Below are 24,204 nucleotides of genomic sequence, written 5' to 3'. Positions count from 1 at the left end.
AATGCAGCACACATTGTAGTAGTTAGCTACATAGTGATGTCCTAGTCAGACCTGAAGTGTAAAATACTTTGCATCCTGTAGCTCTAAGATATGGGGAGCTTTAAGAGCTCTACCGACATTAATTATGCCTCACTACAGCCTCTGAAGATAGATATTTGATCTATTTGGAAATTTCTATCATACAGCGAACTGTGTTTACAAGATTGAACAGTGGCCATGATACAGGCATAAGACACATCCATCCCCAAAATTTTTCCTGCTCACTGACTGGGGAATCTCTTCATCCACCAATGAAGTGCAGCAACTCTGGGATGGAGCTTAACCCCCTCGAACAGCATGTATGATCATGCCACAACAGTTTAAAACAGGAAGTTAAAACATACAAAGTGTTTAGATAGGCAGAACATAATTGCCAGAACTTGGTCAGAGAACAAAACTAGAATGATCTGAAACTTAACAAAAACCAAAAAGAAAAACCACCCACAGATCTGTTTGCTCTTAGTTACCAAAAAAAAAAAAAAGGGGGGGGGAAGAAGTTAGCTCTCTTGAAAAGTTATTGGGGGGGGGAAGATTGCAATATTGAGATTTGCATAAAAAGTTTCATAACACATTTATACTCACCATGGCAGGGGATTTATAACGGGCATGTTAGAAGCGAGAGCAGGCATGGTTTATATAGGATAATAAAGTTTTCATCAACGAGAGGTTCATATAAATGCCACTTTTAATCATGAACAAGTTTGCTTTCAAGTAAAACTAATATTGTTTTAAATAAAATATAAATTAACAGGTAAGTTATACCAGGAAAGAACAAAAACAAAGACAATGTGCACGTGTCTGTTCCACTAGGACTAACTGAAGTCTGTGCATTTTCCAGTCCTTTCAAGCTTATGAGAATTTCAGGGAGATCTCTGGACCATCATGAAATGAAGGATTAAAAAGAAATCACTTTTGCCACCATAACTATGCTTCTGAGACATCAAGGCGAAACCTGTAATGACTAAACGAAGCAATGATTTTAGTTGTGTTTTGCATAAACACAGCAGTTGCCACAATAGATGTTTCTCTTCCGTTGCAGTATTTCAACACTTAAGATGTTAAAATGTGAAAAGCTGACAGGTCTCTTTTTTACTGCTTCTAAAAAATCCCGCACTTCCTTTTTCTTGATTTATGAGGCTGAGCGTTTAGAAGTTGAGTGATATCAACTATGGACTTGAACAAAAATATGCATAGCTATATCCACTCATCCTAGCTAGTAAGTGATATTTCACAATTTTACTGAAGGAAGAGAAATCAATCATTCTGTTACCATAAGCTGCCTCCATTTATTCATTTACTGGCATCAAGTCTTGACTTCCCCTCCTCTTTAACATGAAAGTGCATTTACTTTTTTAAATTAATTTTAAAAACCATTTTTGGCAGATATTCTCTAGTCCACTCGGCGTAGTCTGACCTCAATTTCCCATAATCTAAATTGTTTCCAAAGCTCTTGCTGAGTTCAACACTGCTGGGAGAGGTTTCCTCATATGATTCTTTTGGGGAGGGGAGGACAGACAAAAAAAGGAGAAACCCTGAGGTAAAAAAAAAAAAATGGCTTGTACTTTAAAAAGTCTAATAAGGAGGCTCTTTATCCTAGTATTTCATAAGGCTCCTGGAATCTTCTGTGGTGGGAGGCCTTCCTCAATCCAGAGAGAAGCGGATGAGCCATTGCGCAGCATTCTCCTGTGAATCCGTCTCAGCCTCAGCAGATACAGCACAATGGACAGCAGCACAATCAGAAAACAGACGAAGAACAAGTAGTGATTGTAAACAAAGGAGAAGCCCCTCCAGTGGGAGTGATTTCCTCTGAAGTTCTCTTGCTGGATGTCTCTGAGAAACAAAGGGGGAAACATGTACAAAATAGGAAACAGGACTTCAATCCTTCAGCAAGGCAAAAAAATTGCCTTTTGATCATCTTACCACAAAAACTGAAAGCGCATACAGTAAACACGCCACAGCAAACATTACCGTAGTTGAGCTATCTGAAGACAAGAGGTATCTGGCTGACTTGCTGGCATTTGTGTTTATCCACAGAGATATTTACTAGACATGCTTTGGTTTAAAATAAGCACCCAGGCCCTACCTACAAGTGTTTTGTATGCTAAACTTGAAGCAATGTTTCTTCTGCTCCTGTTCGCAACCTGCTTTCCATATCAAGCCACCCCACCATCCAAGCCTTGCACCTAACCATTTAAAAAAACAAGCAGTACCTTAAAGGTAAAAATCGTGTTCGGTAAAGGATGGCTCCCAATGTCCATTGCACTTCCTTATCATAAACCTGCAGAGCAGTTTTTAAATTGCTGTAGTTGATGGGAAAAGAGAAACCACTGTGGAACACTTCATACATCCAGGCAGACTTAAAACACTGATACCTGCAGAACAAGCAGAATAAAGGCTGGTCATTTGATTTTTCATTTTTTATACTACTTATATAGTGCCATCGGGTCACACAGTACTTACATATACCAGATTCAGATCCCTGCTCTGAGGGGTTTAGAGTCCACTGTAAAGACAAGAATATAGACAGCCCCAGGCCCAATGGTCTTGCACATTAAGACAGGTACAGAGAAAGACCTAGCATATACATAGGTGACAGAGGGTTATTATTATTGACACATCTCTTATTATTTAAGCCCACTCTTCTCCTCCGATCCAATACTGATGTGGGTTAGCTGTTTTGGGCCTCACGGGAACTGGGGGTTGGGTCCTCCTCTTATCCCCCCCCCATCCCCCCTTATGAAGGGATGGCACCAAGGACGAGACTGGAAAGCAAAATGGAAGCCGTGATTCCTAGTCACCTGCTCCAATCAAGAAACTATACCGCAAGATAACACCGGTCCTGCCAATCAGTGACGTACCGAGATACCGCCGATTCCATTAAAAGTTTCATAAACCACATAAAAATGCATTGCAAGATTGTTCCCTATACTCCAAGAGTTGCATTACTGTGTCGCTAAAGAGCAATACTGGTTTATGATCAATCTTTCTTATAGCGGATGCAATTCTTAAGCTTCACTCAACCTGATCACAATGGGTCCCTTCTGGCCTGGGAATCTATAAAATTCACATTCAGATTTCCAATGCTTTTTTAAAATGAGACCCACCTTGTCTCGCTAATATCCCAGGACTGACACAGCTACACCTATGCCATATATAACAATGTTTTAAAATAAGGCATTTGGGCAGGACGCTTCTCTTCTGGCAACTCTGCATGAATGATTTCTGCTGTACAAACATGAATACTCACTTCAATCTATGAAGATCAGCATGTGATGCATAAAGACCATGGTCAAAACGTTCCTGCAGGACAGACCACTTAGTGGCACAATAATCCTTAACGAAATAAACAAAAAAGGCTCCGTTTACATATTGAATTAAGGAAAATATACTATGCCAATGGATAAGCAGCTTTATAAATCATTAAATGTAATTTAAAAATAAAAGTCAAGGGAAGGCTGGAAAAAATTAGTGGGTCACAGCTGGTTTGTGTTCTGGTCCCTTTTTATATGATTTTAAGCACATATGCTGCGTGACAGATAAAAACTAAAGAGACTGTAGTTACATTTTTAAAGTGTAAGTTCTGTCTGAGTTTTCTACAGTCCCTCTGGAGTTCAGCTCTCAAATTCTGGGATGGATCTTGCTCACCCTAGAATCCCTCTACTATTATGTAGTAGTGAATCGTTCTCATGAGAAAACCCTGATGAGGCCAAACAATGAGCTACTGTCAGTTACATACGTAAAAGGAGTTTGGATTCCAAAGGAAAAGCTTCATTGCCCCAGTTTCAAAGTGAACGCTGTTTTGGATCACTGAGAAGATTATACCTCAAGAATGCTTTACCTTTGCAGCTTTAATAAATTTAGCAGCATTGTAGTCTCCCCCCATACGCAATACATCTTCGGTACAGTAGAAGAACTCAGAGAAGCCATAAAACTCGCTGTTCTGGAAGTGCACTGCAGGCTGATAGATGCCGTTTAAAGAGGTCTGCGTTTCATTGGTCTTATTCATGAGAGGCTGAATAATTTCACGACACAGATTAAAATCTCCAGTCCCTCGCATATACAGTGTCTGTCCATTCTGTCGGATTTCATCCTCAACCTCTAGAGGCAGGCAAGGGTCCAGGTAGGGAGACTCAGAAGTCATACCAGTCTGTTTACCCAGAAGTCTGTCACAAGATTAAGCACAGTTGAAACAATCACAGGTATAGTATGCTCAAAATCCTATTATGGACAAAGATGCATCATCAAAAACAGACAGAATGAAGACCAAGTCATTCTAACTTGAGCAAATTTTGGCATCTACTTTTACATCTACTTTCAGAAATCATCATACAGAGTACATTAAGTCAGGCACACTATGCTAAATCTACCAGAGTTACAAGCCATTCGGCCTGGAGACAGACAGAACAAAAATCCAAGCAACTGCAGATTTTTTGTTAAGGTTTTACACTAACTTCATGAAGTGCATCTAAAAAACGTCATGGTGCAGAGCAGGCTTTATTCACAATCCCGAAGCTACCAGAAATAACAGCTGCATCTCTACTCCAGTTACAGCTTGGCTAGCGGATGCAAAAGTATTTAATTAGCATAATTAAAGAAACATTTAATAAAAACAGTAACTGGAAATTGGCACACCAAAAAAAAAAAAATGTATAGGTGCTGCTAAAATGGCTTCTAAGGTTCAGTCTACAATGCCCCGCATTTTGGATCAAGGAGGTGTCAACACCAAGGTGCTGTACTGTAACTCCCCCCTGTGGACACTGCGCACACAAACAAAAATAAGCAAAGTTAATAACTTAGTGCAACTTGATAACTTAATTGGTTAAAAGCATCCTGACTGGTTAATAATTAAGTCACACAGTGTTTTAATATCATGTGCTGCAAAGAGCCACAGGAGACACATTAAAGAGCTACTTGTGGCTCGCAAGCTTCAGTCTGAGTTACTGCTCAGGACTGAGACAGTGTGGGATCTGGAGGAGATTTCTGTTTTGAGGGTGAGTCAGAGAATTTTCCCCAGCCCCAAAAAAGAAAACAATTATTCTATTTATCCAGTCAGACATCTGCCACCTGCAGTTAACTATACAGCTAGAACAGACTGCTTAGCTCAGTGAAGTGTGAGCACCTCACATGGGCTAATTCAAATAATTCAAAATGCTCCCAGGCCCTCCTGTGGCTGAAGGAATAATTCCTCCATCAGCAATCTCAATGGTAATTTACAGCACTTGTATAAAGACTGACTGTTTCCTAGAATGGAGCTTCCAAATAATTTGCTAGAATGGTAGGCCTTGGGAACATCTAACACTTTGGATCACCAAAGCAGGCTTAGGTGGTTCTCCCAGTCCACCCTTTCTTCCCTGGAGCTGTACAGTCCCGCAGCACTGACAGTAAAGCCATGCAGCAGCATTAAAGCACTTGAGTCCTGCTTAGCTAGCCATTCTCTGAACACCATACATCTGCAATTCGTGGGGACACAAAACTATTTCAGTCCATCAAGGTTCCAGCGTAGTCAAGTTAGGGAATGAGTAGTAATAGTATTTAAAGAGGGACAGTATACTGCTCAACAATTTTAGATGTGTCCATTTGGGGAGCTACATTTTGCTTGGGTTTTCAGGACAGTTTAAGCATTTATAATATGCAATCAGGCACACAGCAAATTACCTGTTTCTAAACATTGTGTTGGTAAATATACTGTCCTCGTATCTCTGCCGTGCTGCATTCCCACCAAAACCAAGGAACGTCGCTACGTACACTCTGTACACGTGCTCGGTCTGATGAGCATCACAGCCCAAATTGAACTCTGCAAGTAAGTTTTTGGCTACTTCCTCCTGCAGGCACCCAAGCGACAGGAGATTAGAGAGACTTTTGCAATACAAAGCAAAGTTAGTCACTACAAGCCTGTGAACACCAGAGTGCTACAGGCACTGAAGTGTCATTTCAGATCAGGTTCTCACAGCTTCTCAGAGACTCTACATTCAGATCTCCTCAGACATGTCCCAGTATTGCTTATCAAAATTTCTGAAGAACTACAGAGAAAACACCAGTTCCAAAGATACTTTGGGCTGGTCTCCACTATGGGGAGATGGAAGCTGCTGCAATTGATGTAGCAGGGATCGATCTAGCGGGTCTAGTGAAGACCCACTAAATCAATGGCAGAGCGCTCTCTGGTCGACTCCAGCTCTCTGAGAAGGGTAAGGGAAGTCGCCCAGAGAGTGTCTCCCGTCAACTCAGCGCAGTGAAGGCACCCTGACAAGTCAACCTAAGCTATGTCAACTCCAGCTACATTATTCACATAGCTGGAGTACTGTAACTTAAGTTGACTTACCCCAGTAATGAAGAGAAGCCCTTCATGTAGAAGGTGCCAAGGGAATCAGCTTAATGGTGCACGGGGGTTCCAGCATCTGCAGGAGCAGACTCAAACATAACGGGCATTTTCTTGGTACACATTCAAGAGGGTAGAGGGAGGACCACAGTATCACAAGAACTCTTTAGATCTAACATCTGACCACAGGTTCAGATAGTATAAAACTATATGCTAGTAAACAATTCTTTACAACTCCTCGTACTATCAAATTCATCTTTAGTTCGGAGGACATTTTTTTTTAAATAGCACAAATAGTCATTTCCTCTCCCTGTTCAATTTTTGAAATACTTAAAGTATAAGTGCTTTGTCAAAGACTTGTAGTAAAACAAGGAGCTCAGATGGTATGTACTTCAAAAATTAAGATGATCCCCCATTAACAATGGTATTGAATTTCAAGTTTTTAAAGAAGTCTCCTTTCAGATTTCCACTCCAGTATCCTCTTCCTACATATGGGAATATCCCACAGATGTGTGTAGGGAGAGGGAGAAGTATATTGCAGTAGATCTGTTGAGTTAAGAGAATTCTGCCATCTATCTGAAGAGGCAGTGCTTGCTAATACAATTGTTCAGACGAGGAAAAATTCAATTTCACAGACTGCTTAAATAAAAATTGTTTAATTTTAACAATGTATTGTGGGTCTAAGCCTGTGTTTCTTATACTGTCTCTCCTCTGGCAAAGTCAGTGAGAGTTTGCCTTATTCAAGACTTCAGGATTTGCCCTAAAAATCAATACATACTTTTGAGATTAAAATAAGTCATATTGTTCCATTTGAAATTTAGAAACAAGTTAGTTCTCATATTTTCCACAGCACATATACTGTGTCGGGCACATAGCACATTGTGTTTAATACAGTGACCTGTTACTTTGATCAATTTCTCATGTTCTAGCTTATCAAGGGAAATTACATGACAGATAAATACAGCTTCCTTCTCATGCGGGAACTACACAACTTTTAGCATGAAAACTCTTAAGTACAAGTCTGCTTAGAAAAATCCAATTAAGTTAAATACTTGTACAAATGAACGTTCTACCATGCTTTATCAACTTTTTTTTTTTTTTCAAATGAACACAACACAAAATTAACTGCTTAACTGATGAGGGACTCGTGGTCACGTCTTCTCTTGCCTGGTTTTGGGATGTGATGTAATGAAACAAAAACCAATGATATGGGTTAAATACAGGCGGGAAAAAAAATGAAGGAAAATTGTACAGATAATAACCTGTTGTGAAGAGGCAAAGCTTACAGTTTTTGGGACTTCATATGCTATCTGGGTTGACACGCCGCCCATGTCAAGAATACCCACTGTCCTCTTACGAATGATGGCTTCCTTATTCTCACTGGTAGGGATATGTACCTCCACTACTGCATCATCCTCTGGAATACAAAATGGATATCTGGCACTACTGAGAAATACATTTGGGATGGGATCTTAAGCAGTATCAAACTCAAAGAGAAGGAGCACCTTCCACTGAACTGCTGTGTTGCTAATGAAAAATTTTAATACTGAACATGAATCACTAGACCAGGGGTCGGCAACCTATGGCACGCGTGCCAAAGACGGCACACGAGCCAATTTTTAACAGCATGCTGCTGCCTGCCGGAGTCCTGAGGACACACAGCCAGTGAGGGGCAGAGCCCATGCCCCTCGAGAGAGGAGCTGCCTCAGCAGCCTGCCCGTGGGCTTACGCGTCCCTTACTCTGCAAGGAGACCTGCCCGGGGGCGCGGAGGGGCCCGCTCACCTGGGCCGCCTTGGTATAGCTGATCATGGTGGATTGGCGGCGCGCCGGGCGAGCAGGTTCGCTGCGGGACCTGGTCCCAACTCCTGGCGGCAGGACGCAGGGGCGGTGGAGGTGGGAGAGGCTGGCGGCAGCAGCAGCGCTGGCTGCTGAGCGTCCCCAGGAGGCAGCCGGCCGTGGCCAGGGACCGGTACTTCTGTTCGTGAGTTGGGAGAAGCGGAGAGCCCCGCGGCCTGGCAGCACTGAGCGCATAGCAGGTGCGGACGAGCGGGAATCAGTGGTGGCCAGAGAGCCCTCGCATACCGCGGGGTCATGCGCCGCCCGGAGCGGCTCCTCCAGACACAGCCAGAGGGGACTCTCTCACCGAGGGGTGCTAGTTGCGCTCATGCAGTGCGCCATGGGGCCCTGAGTGGGTGAGCCGGTTGGGGGCTGCAGGAATGGAGGGGGCTCTGCCCAACGCCCCCCCCCCTCCACACACACACGCACACCCAGCCCTCTGCCCTGAGCCCTGCACACACCCCAGGCCCCTGCCCTGTATCCCCCTCACACACACACAGCCCTCTGCTTGACTCCTTCACCACCACCTCCCCCACGATCCCAGCCCTGACTCTGACACCCCCACACATACACAACCCCCCTCCGCCCTGACACCTGCACCCCCCTCACATGCCCCCAGCCCTCTGCCCTGACTCTTGCACCCCCTAACATACCCAGGCCCCCCACCCCACATCCTGACTCTTGCACCCCCCACATCTCCACCCTGAGCACCAAATGAGAGTCGTGCACACACACCCCCACGTTCCCACCTGCATCCCTCACACCAGATGGGAGCTGCCCAGGTAAGTGCCCCACACCCAAACCTTCTACCCCAACCCTGAGCCCCCTCCCTCATTCTAGCTCCTGGCCAGACCCTTCACCCTCAGCCCTGTGCTCGGTCCACTCCCACCCTCAGCTCAGTGCAGAGAGAGGAAGAGAATGGGCCAGAACCAGGGAGGAGGTAGGTACTCACTGTATGTGGGCAGGGCCGGGACCCCAGACTGGCAGCGGGCTGAGCGGGTCTGGCAGCCAGGATCCCAGCTGGCAGGAGCCGATGGATGGAACCCCTGAGCAGCAGTGGGCTGAGCAGTGGTCTGGGGTCCCAGCCACTGGCCCCGAATGGCCCACTGCCTGTCTGGGGTTCTGGCTGCTGGACCCTTACCAGCCGGGGTCCCGGCCACAGGCCCCGCTCAGCCTGCTGCCAGCCTAGGTGAACAGAACCCCAGACCAGCAACGGCCTGAGCGGGCCAGCGGCGTAAGATCAACATTTTAATTTAATTTTAAAAGAAGCTTCTTAAACATTTTGAAAACCTTGTTTATTTTACAATACAACAATAGCTAAGTTACATAATATATAGACTTATAGAGAGACCTTCTAAAAAACATTAAAACATATTATCGGCACGTGAAACCTTAAATTAAAGTGAATAAATGAAGACTCGGCACACCATTTCTGAAAGGTTGCCGACCCCTGCACTAGACTAGTCACGTGAAATTTAGATATCGCTCTTCGCACAATGTGTGACTGATGTGCTCCAGTATGTATATTGGGCCTATTTGAAGACACTCATTAAAAAAATAATTATCTGGCACTTTACTGTCCCCACAGACCCCATCTGTTGAAAATATAAAGGAAGGTCCTTCTAAAATATAAATTAATATACTTGCCATCATCAATATGTTCAAATCGTCCCAAAACAAAATTGATGCCAATCCACGCATATACTCCTAGAAGCATTTAAAAAAAAAAGTTTGTAAAAATGTTAGGCCATCTGGTAGCTTTTTAAAGACCTATTACAGTTTAGTCTCCCTCAATTATCTTTATGTTCATTTCATTTGTTAACAATTTGAAGCATTCCTTCAAAATTTAACAGTTTTTGTCACCTAAAATCTTCAAACAATTCTCAAAATCCTAGCTCGTTAGTTTAATCATTCAGTAATTCTTTAAGGCAAGTTAAATAAAAAAAAATTCAGAATAAAATGGGAAGATCTTGTCATCTATAAGTAAGGCTACATTTTAGTCACGGGTATTTTTAGTAAAAGTCACTAACAGGTCACAGGCAGTAAACAAAAATTCATGGCTCGTGACCTGTCCATGACTTTTACTACATACCTGACTAAAACTTGGGAGGGTTGGGGGGTCAGCTCAGGGGGACAGCCCGGGGGGGCGCAGCGGGTGCTGTAAGTGCTCAGGGGAGCAGCAGGGGTGGGGGGAGGCTCCCTACTCAGTTCCTGAGCTCTGCTTGCTGCCTCTGCTATGGCTCAAGCCCTGGTTCTGTAACTCCCATTGGCTGGGAACTGCGGCCAATGGGAGCTGTGGGGGCAGTGCCTGCCGGCAGATGCAGCACATAGAGCTAGGAGCTGAAGGAGGGGAGTTCCTGTAGTCCTTCTGGGAGCCCACCCTAGGTAAGCACCACCCTGCACCCCAAGTTCCCCTCCCCCCAAACTCCTGCTGCTGAGGGGCGAGACTGCCCCAGCAGCAGCTGGTGCGACTGGCCCAGGGACTGCCTGAGCTGCTCAGGCGGCCCCTGGGTCAGGCACACCAGCAGCCGTTGCACAAGTCACAGGAAGTCAAGAAATCTGTTACAAACACGGAGCCTTATCTATAAGCCAGTAATAGCCAACTATACTTTCTCTACAGGGAGCTTGTATGTTTCTAAAAAGAATACTTTTTTCATGCAATCATAGAAATACAGGTCTGGAAGGGATTTTGTGAGCCCCCTGCACTGATGCAGGACCAAGAAAACCTAGATCACCCCTAGGTCATCCACAACCTTCCTTGGAATCCTGTTATATCAGACTCTGGCTGATGTCAGAAGTAAGAGAAAATGGACACATATGCCTGACACCTAAATAAGGAGACATTCATTATTTCTCCTGATTTTAGATGACATTTTACATAAATTATTGGGGCATTTTTTGCTTTTGACCAGAATGCAGAACAGTTGCTGTTGAGACATAAGATCTCTTAACTTACCAAGCATTTTGACAAAGAAAGCAGCCAGAAACAACAAGAATTTAACAAAATGGGACTGGAAAGAAACAAAAAATATTTTAAAACTGTTTTCTTCTACAGCATTAACTTACCTTCCTGTTTCCCTGAAATAACTTCTGCATGCGAGTCCGAAAACAGAAAATCAAAATGCACAGGAATATCAGTGAGCAGGTCTTCTAGTATTGCCTTCTGCTGGCTGCAAAATTACCAACATTTTGAACAATGGTTAAACTACTCAGAACACTAGGATCTTTAAACTAAATAGTGAAAGAAATAAGGTACCTATTCACCTCTCAGGCAGGATTCTCATCCCTGCAGTACAGAGGATATAGAGAGGAGTTTCTTTGTGTTTTGCACGGGGCACGTGTTCTGCAGCAAAGTTCAGAAGTGGAGAAATATAATCGCTGACTCTTTCAGGAGAGCTAGCAAACTCTGAAATGCCTGGAGAAACACACAGATGAATGAGAAAGTGCCAAGTGTAAGGTAAAAGCTTCTTTCACATAAAGCATCAAACTTGCTTTTAAAAAAACCAAACTCACAGGCTTTGAAGGTTTTTTTGTTTTTAAATACATAAAGTCAGCTATTTGCAAATGCTAACCAGTTTTGTCAGAAAAGGGCTCACAATCAGTTAATGTGTATAAGGGAATTACTTAAAAACTAAAGGACTTGCTCTACTAATAACTCTCCAGCTAACCGTCAATGCAAGGCACAAACCAAGTACAAAATACTACTCAAGTATCTATGCTATATAACACCCTCATAAGAATTGATGGTAATTTCTTTTTGGCTGGAGCAATATAAGGTAGTGACTTCTAAAGTTCTGAAATGCAGTTTACCTCACCCTTCTCCCATTTCAAGATGTTTCAGTTCATTTTTAAAAGCAGCAAAGAATCCTGTGGCACCTTATAGACTAACAGACGTTTTGCAGCATGAGCTTTCATGGGTGAATACCCACTTCTTCGGATGCATCCGAAGAAGTGGGTATTCACCCATGAAAGCTCATGCTGCAAAACGTCCGTTAGTCTATAAGGTGCCACAGGATTCTTTGCTGCTTCTACAGAACCAGACTAACACGGCTACCCCTCGGATACTTCATTTTTAAAGTTAAGATTAATATAACTCTTAAGTGTTCAGCCCAATCCTCACTGTGATCATAACAGTGCTAGCTATACTATCACCAGCATTTCCATGGTCAGCATACACAGGGATATTTTCACACAATGGCATGAGAACTATGCAACAGGAAGACATGGATTGGACTTCAAAAGGAGATTTTAAAATAAGAGTTTAAGCAGAGTTCCCAAACAAACAGTCAGTTTTTAATTATTCAAATACATTGTTCCAGCGACAGTTACCCAATTGTCTACTTTCAAATTTTAAACAGATTCCACTTATCAATTAAAAATAACTTTGCATTTCACCTAAGACCTTACAGCGTTTTGCAAACAGTAAACCTTATAAACCATGAGAAAGAAGTATTTCCCACTCTGAAAAACAGAGGTAACTTCTGTACAGAAGTTAAATGACTTAAGGTCACCTAGTGAGTGAACTGCAGAAGTGAGAAGATAACTCAGGTCTGACTCCAATACTAACCAATAGCCACAATCTATTCTTCAGCCCATTATCGCTTTTATGAATTTGTCTCTGAAACATTTAAGAAAAACAAACCCACTACTTGTTTACCAAAATAACAGAATCAAAACTGATTGTAACTGAGCAGAACTAGTTATTTAACTGACAACTCAACCTGTAATGCTTATAGGTACCTCCTACCTCCACACTGGCAGCATTGTAACTAACTGTAAAGCTGAATAAAGCACCTTTCAAACCAAACACAGATGAAGTCGATGGAGAGCTACAATAATGCAGTTGTCCATTTCATGGTCCTTTGGGAAGCTACTGCAATCCAGCCATTAATATATGTATTTAATATATGTAAAATTTTATATGTAGCAATTTTAAATAATCTGTGGCAAGGATTGCTTTATTGATATGCCTAAATATGAAGTATATATTACTCCTTAATTTACAACTGCATCTAAGAGATTTTAAAACAGGAGTTCTCAAACTGTGGGTCGGGACCCCTCAGGAGGTCGCCGGGTTATTACATGGGGGGGTTGCGAGCTGTCAACCTCCACCCAAAATCCTGCTTTGCCTCCAGCATTTATAATTGTGTTAAGTGTTTTTAATTTATAAGGGAAAGGGTCGCACTCAGAGGCTTGCTATGTGAAAGGGGTCACCAGTAAAAAAAAGTTTGAGCGCCACTGTTTTGAAAGATGTACATAGGTAGATAGTTGGAATACAACCAACCAGACCGTTTAGGCAGCAGGAAACAGTTTTTGATTTTGAAGTTAAAACCCCTATTTTCTCATGCAAACCTAGAGTGATTATTTTTATGATTGGAGACGGGAACAAGCTACATTATGACAATATTTCAAAAAACTTAATTTTCGGATGTTTTTTAAATTAAGATAATTTTCATGAAATTGCAACACTGTTCTATTTATTACTCTGAGGCCCTTATAAAAGGCTGTTTAGTAAATACGCCTAATTATTCAATTATGCCTAGAAACCAGTTGTATCTACTGGACTCCAAAAACCAAAAAAAAAGTCAGCTCTCTTCTGAAAAATGAAACCTTAGGTTTTTAAAGTAAATCTTGAATACTGATTTGGGTTAGATAGTTAGCGGTTTAGAAAAAGTTACCGAACATTAGGGGTTTTCATACCTGGTTTAATTTTCATAACCACTGGTTTTCTGTTTTTGTCCCTCATTTGTTTGATGTCCAACAGATCATGCGGGTTGCCATTGTGTCTTGGCCAACAATACACAAAGATTCTAGACCCACTGCTGCCACAGTCTACCACGATGCCATAGTTCAGATTGGGATTGCTGGTATCTGTAGCTTCAGTGTCAGTCACTCGAGCAAGGTACCTAGAAGCAAAAGTAGCTAAAGTCTATTGGGAATAAGGTTTTGCTTATATATTTGTATTACAAATGTGATTTGATACACCAGACAAAAAAATATCAACCACTTTTGCCTTCTATTAAAGGACCTCACAATTTTTTATAGACATAAAGGCACACAACACATTGTGAGATTTGTAAGCATTATCTTCGTTTTACACAGGGATAACATGAAGCACAGAAAAGAGAAAGGTCTGCCCAAAATCATCCAATTGCTGGTGGCAAAGCTGGAAGTGGAGGACAGGAATTTCTGACTTCCAGTCAGAAATGTTACCTACTACACAACACTTCTCCTTCCACCTTTTATATGTGGGGATAAGGACAAATCAAACATGCTAAATTATTGGAAAATTTAATAGTTAATAAACTAAAAGCAATTTTAAGTGAGGAGAGGTACATCTAAAGAGAAACACGAGTGAAAATATTTAAAAATATAACTATGCAACATATAAGACATTCACATACAGTTGATCCCCCTTATTAGCAATCTCTCTGTTGCCAGCAATGAATTGCTATTATCTGAAGGTTGTCAATAAACAAAAGACAGATGTGCAGAGCTGCAACTACGGGAGGAAGCACTGCGACATGCATGATGTGTCTCCCTGCAGCCCTGCATATCTGCCTATGGTTGGGAGAGGAAACTGTGGACAGGGCAGCAACGGGGAGGGTTGTAAGGCTGCAGCCAGGGAAGGCATGTCCAAGTGCTTCCTTCCTTTGCTGCATCCCTGCAAACTTTCCTGAAGCTGGGGCTTGGTACGTCCCTGCACTTCCTTCCTGGCTGCTGTCCTGCAAACCTGCAGCCAATGAAGGAAGCACTGGGACATGCCGAGCCTAGGTTCCCGGTATCAGGGCAGGGCATAGCCTGGAGAGGACAGACAGGTACCGTGCAGCCTTTCGGGCCCACAATGCTCCCAATCCCTGTGGAAAGCCCCTGCAGTTTCCCCTTCCAGCTGCAGGCAGGTTTGTGGGACTGCAGCCAGGGATGGCATATGAAAAAGTTGTCAATAAGTCGCATGCCTGTTACCAATATCTAAATCCCATTAACATTAAAGGCAGTGGGACAGGACCGGTTCCTGGCAAAACATTGCTATTACCTGGAAGTTAATATCCTGATTGTTATTAAGTGGCATCCATTGTATATGTAAGAGAGAGATATATAAACATATACAATTGTCCAACAAGCGCAAGGTAAGAGTACCAAAAGGATATAGTGTATAAAAAGTTCAGACCTCACTTATAAGCTTGTTTAGGAGTTTACACCTTTGCCTTCAAGGTGTTTACAAAAAACAACAAATGTCAAATTACCCTAAAAGTGATATACAAGGTTTGGAGAGAGGAAAGATTATTCCAAGACTGACTTCAGTGAGCAGCATCTTACATAAAATGCTTTCAGTCAATTTATTTTTCCATGTGGTTTTGTACACACCAGGAGATCCAATCACTACTCACTGGTTCAACTGTTTGAAGTGATCAACATGGAACCCCTGAGTTATGTTCATTTCCTGTCCTGAACATTATATTAGTCCTCACCTGTGAAACTTTTTATCCCTGTACGAACGCCCATATTTATTCCGGATGACAAGGGAATAATAAAGCAAGGAGACAGCAGCAGCAAGTATTCCAATGACAATAATTTGTCGCAAAGTGGTGTTCAGTATACGAGGACACCCCACTGGGGAGATGCTGAAGTGCCAGGAAGCAGGAAACAAACAGGAGATGCTGAGCCTGTAATTTATAAAGGAGAAAGACTGCTTGAAATGCATCCTAACAGCAGGGAGCTAAGCCTTCCCAAAATTGGCTAAGAATTTGAACAAATACTTAAATGAACTTCCAACTTTAAAGGTACATACAAAGGACCTGCTCTTGTTCCTAATTACACTAAACTCAGTGGGATCAAAATCACACCTTGAATGCTCAAAGCTAAAAGAATTATCACAAGTTTAACAGCCAACAAACACCTTTCTGTTGGAACATGCATCCTTCAATTTCAGTCAAACAGATCTTTTTCCCCCCATCTTTAACTACCAAAATCTTAACGTTGTATAGGCCTCCAACTCAGGTTTTGCTTATGTTTCAATGACATCCAGTGTTAACAAAGGTGAACAATAATTGCCTTTGTAAAATGCAAACCCAAATACTTCAGCACTATGATAGTACATGAGACTTAGGTAATGAAACTGAGTAATAAACAAACAGCCTTACTTCCCCGTACAAACAGAGCAAAAATGAAAAACCAAAACACAGACAGTAAGTACTGACTTATCACATCAGATTACTTTTTGTATTAGCCACACAAGTAAGGAAATGGAAACATTTTTCCCCTCTCAGATTTTCACAATTAGGTAAGCGTTTGACACATGCAGCATTCTAATCCACTTCACAAACTTTACAGTTCTTCAGTTTTGCTTCAGAAGCCATGCATAACAAGTTTTAAAAGCTGCACAAAAGCTTCTTTCATAAGGCTCATTAGCACAAACATATCAGAATGAGTTTTGAGTATAAAACTGTTAAAACCCTTTCTGATAAGAACAGCCCTACTGGGTCAGACTAAAGATCCATCTAGCGCAGTGTCCTGTCTTCCAACAATGGCCAACGCCAGGTGCCCCAGAGGGAATGAACAGAACAGATAATCATCAAGTGATCCATCCCATTGCCTATTCCCAGCTTCTGGCAAACAGAGGTTAGGGACACCATCCCTGCCCATCCTGGCTAATAGCCACTGATGGACTTATCCTCCATGAGCTTATCTAGTTCTTTTTTGAACCCTGCTATGGTCTTGGCCTTCACAACAGCCTCTGGCAAGGAGCTCCACAGGTTGCCTGTGCGTTGTGTGAAAAAATACTTCCTTTTGTTTGTTTTAAACCTGCTGCCTATTAATTTAATTTGGTGACCCCTAGTTCTTGTGTTATGAGGAGGAGTAAATAACACTTCCATATTTACTTTCTCCACACCAGTCATGATTTTACAGACTGCTATCATATCTCCCCTTCGTCGTCTTTTTTCCAAGCTGAAAAGTCCCAGTCTTATTAATCTCTCCTGATACGACAGCCGTTGATCCCAGTCATTTTTGTTGCCCTTTTCTGAACCTTTTCCAATTCCAATATAGCTTTTTTGAGATGGGGCAACCACATCTGCATGCAGTATTCAAGATGTGGGTGTACCATGGATTTCTATAAAGGCAATATGATATAGCCTAATTTGCATTTTAATTGAGCTATATTAAATGCCACTGTAATTACTTTCCTTTAATACTATTGTTTCATGGCACTCAATCTGTTGGGCTCTGGAGGATGGTGTTACAGTGCAAGTGTTTTAGAATTCTAACACCTCTATTCTGCATTTATTCTTAGCTTTGCATAATCATGTTCAGCAGAAATGTGATCCAAGACTCATCACTTTTCATTTTCAGAAGAGTTTCCAAATAACTAACCAATTAATCCTCAACATCTCTGTGAGGTGGGTGGTATTGTCCCCATTATAGAAATATGGGAAAAAAGAAGTTTAGTGGATGCCCAGATTTAGAGGCACTCAAACCTCAGAGCTGGGATTAGAGTTCAAGATTTCTAGGGTTGCAGTCCTATATTCATCATATTGCAACTCTATCTGTTTGATATTGAGTTTAAGAGTCTCACCTTCCCATGTTGGGATATTCTGATCAGGGTGGCCAGGCAAATTAGCTTGTGTTCTAGTATCATCCAGACATCCCAGATTTATAAGGCACATGGATCCTCCCCAGAGCCATTGTTCTTCTATTCCTGTAGAACACAGATTTTAGTTATGTTAAAAAGTGATCTTGTCACCAAGGCCTCAATCCTGTAATTCAGGAGCCCGAATTAAGTCAAACACGTATTAGGATTAGTTTTATGTACTCCTTACAGCATATCTGGTAGAGAACCTCATTCTGATGAGTTTATCTTTAGCTCTCGTAAATCACCAACAGGGATGCCAGCCCCCCAAATTCAAATAATTCCAACTGTATTCTTCTTGGGGATTTTTTTTTTTTTAATTTTCAACATTTCAAACACAAAAAGCAATAAATCCAGACTACATTTTATTAATATTCTTACTTAAAGGATTTCTTTCCAATTAATCCTAAAGCACTTTACAAACATAGACCCCCAATACTGCAACAGGATCTGCAGTCGGTTGATGGGATCCCATATGGATGCATGGGTATACCCACACAAATCACACTGTGAGATTGAAGCCCTAAATATATACTGTATGAATTATATGCATGGATCACTTACCCCTGAAATGCAACCACCAATGAGATGGAACAGCAGCTGTAACAGTGCACAGCAACACCATATAAAAAGCTCAGGACGGATGATGCTGAAGAATAGTGAATCAAATTTGAACTGCAGGGAGAATTTAAGGACAAAAAGTGAATAATTAAATTGGAATTTGACCCACACCAACATTAACACTTTTCAACAGAGAAAACCTACCAGTTTACAAAAATTTCTGATGTGTTATTTTTAGCAATAGTAGATAAAAATCACATAACTGAAGGAAAGAAAAAAAGACACCATTTTCAGTTTACTTTCTTATTTGACAGCACCTTTCATATAGTTAATTTCATGTCTGTGTGGGCTTCAAACAATAACAATGGAAAGAAACATTAAAACCATGTAAATATAATTCTGAAACCACAAATTGCCAGGGAAACTATCAGGCATATGTAATACCGGACTACTTTTGACTTCTTTTGCTTTATATTTTTTAAGCTTGTCTAGGTTTCATATTAGCAATGTTCCTTTATTAAATAATTAAAAAGTTACTATTTCAAAATAATTTTGGATGTACGATTTTTATTTATGGTCACACATGCTTACTTTTACTTGAACCATCATCTCAGTCAATGACTACGTAAATCCAGATTACAAGTTAAAAAAAGCAGTGGAGTTTCTGAACCAGAAATAAAAATGATTAGGGGGCTGGAGCACATGACTTATGAGGAGAGGCTGAGGGAACTGAGATTATTTAGTCTGCAGAAAAAAAGAATGAGGGGGGATTTGATAGCTGCTTTCAACTACCTGAAAGGGGGTTCCAAAGAGGATGGATCTAGGCTGTTCTCAGTGGTAGCAGATGACAGAACAAGGAGTAATGGTCTCAAGATGCAGTGGAGGAGGTTTAGGTTGCATATTAGGAAACACTATCTCACTAGGAGGGTGGAGAAGCACTGGAATGCGTTACCTAGGGAGGTAGTGGAATCTCCTTCCTTAGAGGTTTTTAAGGTCAGGCTTGACAAAGCCCAGGCTGGGATGATTTAGTTGGGGATTGGTCCTGCTTTGAGCAGGGGGTTGGACTAAATGACCTCCTGAGGTCCCTTCCAACCCTGATATTCTAGGAAGTAAGGAAGAACTATTTTTGAAAGAAGCTGTGAGGCCTGGATCGCTAGATGCATTTTCTCCCTCAGCTCAAAAATCCACATAGCAAATGCAACAACCACCATCACTGCCCTGAATATGTTTTTTTTCCAAAATCTCTTTTACAAAATGACACACCAGCCAGCCTTAATTATTCTATCAGATATGCTGTAAAACAAAGATGCTACAAGACATTTTGAGAGTTAGGTAAGCACAACAGGCAATCCTCTGTTAGTGCTGCAGTCAGTAAAATGGTGTCCTTTAGTTTGGAAAAGAGAAGACAGAGGGGACATGATAGCAGTTTTCAGGTATCTAAAAGGGTGTCATAAGGAGGTGGGAGAAAACTTGTTCATCTTAGCCTCTAAGGATAGAACAAGCAGCAATGGGCTTAAACTGCAGCAAGGGAGGTTTAGGTTGGACATTAGGAAAAAGTTCCTAACTGTCAGGGTGGTTAAACATTGGAATAAACTGCCTAGGGAGGGTGTGGAATCTCCATCTCTGGAGATATTTAAGAGTAGGTTACATAAATGTCTATCAGGGATGGTCTAGACAGTATTTGGTCCTGCCATGAGGGCAGGGGGACTGGACTCTTGAGGTCCCTTCCAGTCCTACAGTCTATGAATCTATGAATACTGTGGAAGCCTGGAATGATCAATATTTCAAGGTCTGCATGGCCTTTAGCAATCGGAGGCAGATAAGCGTTACTGACCCAGATGACATAATTTAAATTCTGTATTCATAGAGGTTTTTTGTTTGTTTTCCCCTTTGAAGGAAAGTAATGTGGTGCAAACCTATAGGGTCACAGTGCAGTGTATGGCCTGATTAGTAAGGTAAGGACAGTAACTCAGGAACATTACTATTGCTTAGGGCAAGTTTACACTACCACACTACTTTGCCGTCACTACCCCAATGCAGCTGCACCTCTGTAGCACATCTGGTGAAAACATGCTATGCTGACAGGAAAATGCTCTCCCGTCAGCATAATGATTCCACCTCCGCAAGAGTGTCCTTTTCACCCCCCAGTGAGGTAAGTTACATCGACTTCACCTGTAGTGTAGACCAGCCCAAATAAATAGGATAATAACGCCAAGCTCTTATATATGCCTTTCCAACATTTTCACAAGCAACAATTATAACCTTCACTCATTCCATCACAGAGAGGGGAAGTGACTGGCCCCAGGTTGGTCACATAGTGAGCTGCAGAGCAGAATCAGGGCAGATCCCAGCAGGCTTAGCTCTCAGTGCCCCCCCAATTCCCTAAGCCTCACTCCCCTCCTAGACTCAGGATGAGAACCCTCGAGACCAGACTTCTAGTTCCCTCCTGCTATAACCCCCTTATCCCATCCTAGAACTGGGAAAAGAACCCAGGAGCCCCAGCCCCCTCCCTCAAAGTAAGAACCCAGGAGCCCCAGCCCCCTCCCTCAAAGTAAGAACCCAGGAGTCCGGCCTCCCAGTGTCGTCCCCCCGCCTTCTAGAACCAGAAACAGAACCCAGGAGTCCCCCGCCTAGGGATGGAACCCAGGAGTCCGGCTTCCCAGTCTCCCCCCTAGAACCGAGAATAGAACCCAGGAGTCCCCAGCCCCCCTTCGCCCCACTGCGTTCCCAAGCCAGGGATGGAAGGAACCCAGGCGTCCGGCCCCCAGGCCCCTGTTCTAGCCATCGGACCCCAGCCCAGCCCGATGCTCAGGTGAGGGAGGAGAACCGAGGCAACTCCTCCCTCCCCCGGGGACCACCCGACCCCAACGCCCATCACCGCAGCCCCGACCCTGCTCGTACCTGCTGGTCTCGCTCCGGCTTGGCTCGGCCCCGGCGCCTCCGCGGCGCATAGCGACACCTCAACCATTCCCACTTCCGGGTCCCGCGCGCCGGACGTGACGCAGGCACGCCGACCTTCACTCGGGAAGCCCACGAGAAACTAAGGGGGGGGGAAGGGCAATGGGCTGGGCTAAGGATTGGTCTGCGTGGGACTGGGGGCGTGGCTAGAGCCTGGGGCGGGGCTGAGATGGGGCTAGGTTAGAGCAACAAGGCATGATGGGAGTCTGGCTAAGGCAAAGCATCATGGGAGCTAGGTGTGAGCTGGGAGCCTGGCCAAGGTAAAGCATCATGGGAGTCTGGCTAGGAGTGGGCTGGGGGCATGGCTAGGGCCAGGTATAGTGGGAGCTTAGTTATGGCAGTGCAGCTGCTGTATAAGGGATCCAGGCAAATCATTAAGTGGATATTTAACTGCCTGGTCTCACGTGGGGTTCATGCTGGGCCAGCTGGGGCTGCTCATTGACCTCCCCAATGTATATTTATTTAGCTTTCTAGAGTATTGAATTATTGCAGATTTCCATCATAATTAAAATTAAAAATTAACACAGCCCCCTTTTAAATGCAATGTTTATTTTGCTGCACAAATAATAAAGGTTCTTCCAGCTGCATGTGCATTAACAGACCACGACTGTATTTATAGCTGAAATCTTTGGCACTACTTATAAACGCTCTACGCACTTAGGAATCAGTCCTATAACTTCACACCTAGGGCACTATACACATACAGTACTGGTAACCCCAAATGTTTAAAAATCATCGGTATCGGGACCCAAAAATATCATGAGATTGGTTTTTAAATCATGAGATTTTTTTTAAATGGGCTTCTTTTTATTTATCTTCTGGATTCTGGTACTTGGATCACATTTTCAAGCTTTTCTGTACAACCATGGGGGCTAGAAATGTAATGGTGGTTTTTAAATGAAAACTGATATTTTCACATATTACTCCACTCCAGGAACTTTAAGAAAAAAATCAGATATCACACAAGACTCCTCAAATGTTGCAGGTGGGTGGTACACTTATAAAAACATTACACACTTAGGGCCTGATCCTGCAACCTTCACACTGAGGGCACTGTGCACTTTGAAGAGCACTGCAGGTAAAATCCTGACCCCATTGAAGTCAATGAGAGTTTTGCTATAGACATTAGTGGGGCCAGGATTTCATCCTGCATGCTTTGGGCCTGAGCCTACAAACACTTTCACATCAGAGTTGTTTTTGTGGGGGTGTATTTGCAGGTTTCAGTTCACACTTTTGAATGCTTTGACTATCGATTGTTTTATTTCTGCATGTTGACTGACAGACTGGAGCACCTTTCAGTCACAAATCTACATGCGATCTTAACAAAGGCATTGGCCTCACAAATGCACTTTACTGCTTAGTCTTTATGAACACTTGGTATTGGTCTTTATCTGAAAATCCACCCTTGCATAAAAACATTAAACAATTTCACATGCAACAGACACAGAGGTAAATGTCAATGGATGCAGCTTTATTGTATTCCACAGTCTAACTAACAGATCATTAAAATGGAACCAAGAAACAGAACACTGAAAGACAAAGATTGCCACTATAGTGTCTCCTGAATCTTATTGTCAGGATCAGAAATGGTCTACTAATTACATACTCCTGCCTTAAGTGCAGGGGACTGGACTAGATGACCTCTCAAGGTCCCTTCCAGTCCTACACTTCTACGATTCAGCCACTCTACCTGGATCAACAGGCCTTTTAGTGAGTTTTTCCATTAACACTGGACCCATCACAGATGTCTGAGTTGCTAATAGCATAAAGTTCACACCCCTGATTGGAATGTATCTGATAAAGTGTGTCTGTTTTTCTTCACAGCTATTTACTGGTAATGCCAAGGGCTCTTCCAGCCAGGTTGGGGAGCCTGCTAATTAGAAGGGAGCTAAAAGATTTTTGCATAATATTTAAAATGTGCCTAAGTGGAGATGCTGTTTGTCTTATTTTGATAAGAAGTGACTTGAGGTCAATTTTTGTGTGAAACATGCCTTTGGGTAATGTTAACATTTACAATATACAATATAAATTCCGGTAGGGATTATACATGTCAACAAAAGCTCTGTCTAGTTTACAGAATTATTTTAAACACTGTTCTCATATGGGTCCCAATCTGACAGGCATCTCCATGGTTAACTTTAAGTATGTGAGTAATCCCACTCAGTGGTTATATATCATGCAACAATAGTTCAGTTCTCTGCTAATTAAATTCACTTGTATAAATGTTGATGGGATTGGGGCCATTATTTGGTTCTGTCTCCAAAACTGGCTGCTCAGGACTGGAAACCATTTTAGCTGGAACTTTATTTAAACAAGTTGATTTATGGGTTTAGTTGGTTCCTTTTTTTTACTTCATCAGGAATATCAAGTCTCATCTTCCCTGTTTCTGCTGAAGGACTCATTGGAAAATCAGAGAACTACAGTAGGAGCTTTTTCAGCCCTCATTGGAGGATGTGGAGTTTTGAATCTTTCACAAAAGATGGATCTACACTAGATTTCTTTTTATATCTTCCACTGATGCAGCTCCAGTAGTGGTATCAGCAGTAGAAGTTCCAGTGTAGACAATGCACTGGCATCTAGACTAAACCTATCCAGATGGTTGTATAATGCGCTGGGGCATCAGCACAATTTCATCCCCCTGGGCACTGGTAGAAACCCATTTAAATGCAAAACCAAAATCCAGCCAGGTTGTGGTAATTAAAGATCCCAGTGCACTTTCTGGATGTGTTTGAATAATAACCCTGCTACTAGTTATTAATTATTATTATGATGATTTTATTTATTATATTGCAGGAATGCCTAAAGGCCCAAATCATAGTTTAGGACACCACAGTCTCTGCTCTGAAGAGTTTGCAATTTAATCTGAGC

General features: G+C 42.4%; 1 protein-coding gene across 2 annotated transcripts; it reads right to left on the bottom strand.

Annotated features, from left to right (window-relative positions):
• Window positions 1-706: 706 nt before the first annotated feature.
• Window positions 707-21,430, bottom strand: ENTPD4 (ectonucleoside triphosphate diphosphohydrolase 4). 2 transcript variants are annotated; one of them, XM_039525775.1, is made up of 14 exons: window positions 21,280-21,430; window positions 18,382-18,492; window positions 17,764-17,886; window positions 15,662-15,856; window positions 13,893-14,098; window positions 11,457-11,607; window positions 11,259-11,362; window positions 9,840-9,899; window positions 7,618-7,772; window positions 5,695-5,861; window positions 3,878-4,202; window positions 3,287-3,372; window positions 2,250-2,411; window positions 707-1,869 (listed from the first exon to the last, which is right to left on the bottom strand). In XM_039525775.1, the coding sequence occupies exons 3-14, from the start codon at window positions 17,769-17,771 to the stop codon at window positions 1,641-1,643; spliced, it is 1,848 nt and encodes a 615-aa protein (XP_039381709.1). In that variant the 5' UTR covers window positions 17,772-17,886; window positions 18,382-18,492; window positions 21,280-21,430; the 3' UTR covers window positions 707-1,640. The 2 variants fall into 2 exon arrangements, with proteins under 2 accessions (XP_039381709.1, XP_039381710.1); XM_039525776.1 differs by having other exon boundaries at window positions 7,642-7,772.
• Between the last annotated feature and the right edge of the window lie 2,774 nt (window positions 21,431-24,204).

Source organism: Mauremys reevesii, linkage group 2 (assembly GCF_016161935.1).
Source record: "Mauremys reevesii isolate NIE-2019 linkage group 2, ASM1616193v1, whole genome shotgun sequence".
Classification (NCBI taxonomy): domain Eukaryota; kingdom Metazoa; phylum Chordata; order Testudines; family Geoemydidae; genus Mauremys; species Mauremys reevesii.
The sequence above is the reverse complement of the archived record's forward strand: the minus strand, read 5'-3'. Positions and strand labels throughout refer to the sequence as shown.

Excerpts from the sequence above, each read along its gene's own strand:
- ENTPD4 (XM_039525775.1), bottom strand. Across the intron at positions 14,099-15,661 it reads AGGGATAAAAAGTTTCACAG|GTACCTTGCTCGAGTGACTG; the intron begins GTGAGGACTAAT and ends TTTTGCTTCTAG. Across the intron at positions 9,900-11,258 it reads TATTTCAGGGAAACAGGAAG|GAGTATATGCGTGGATTGGC; the intron begins GTAAGTTAATGC and ends AAATGCTTCTAG.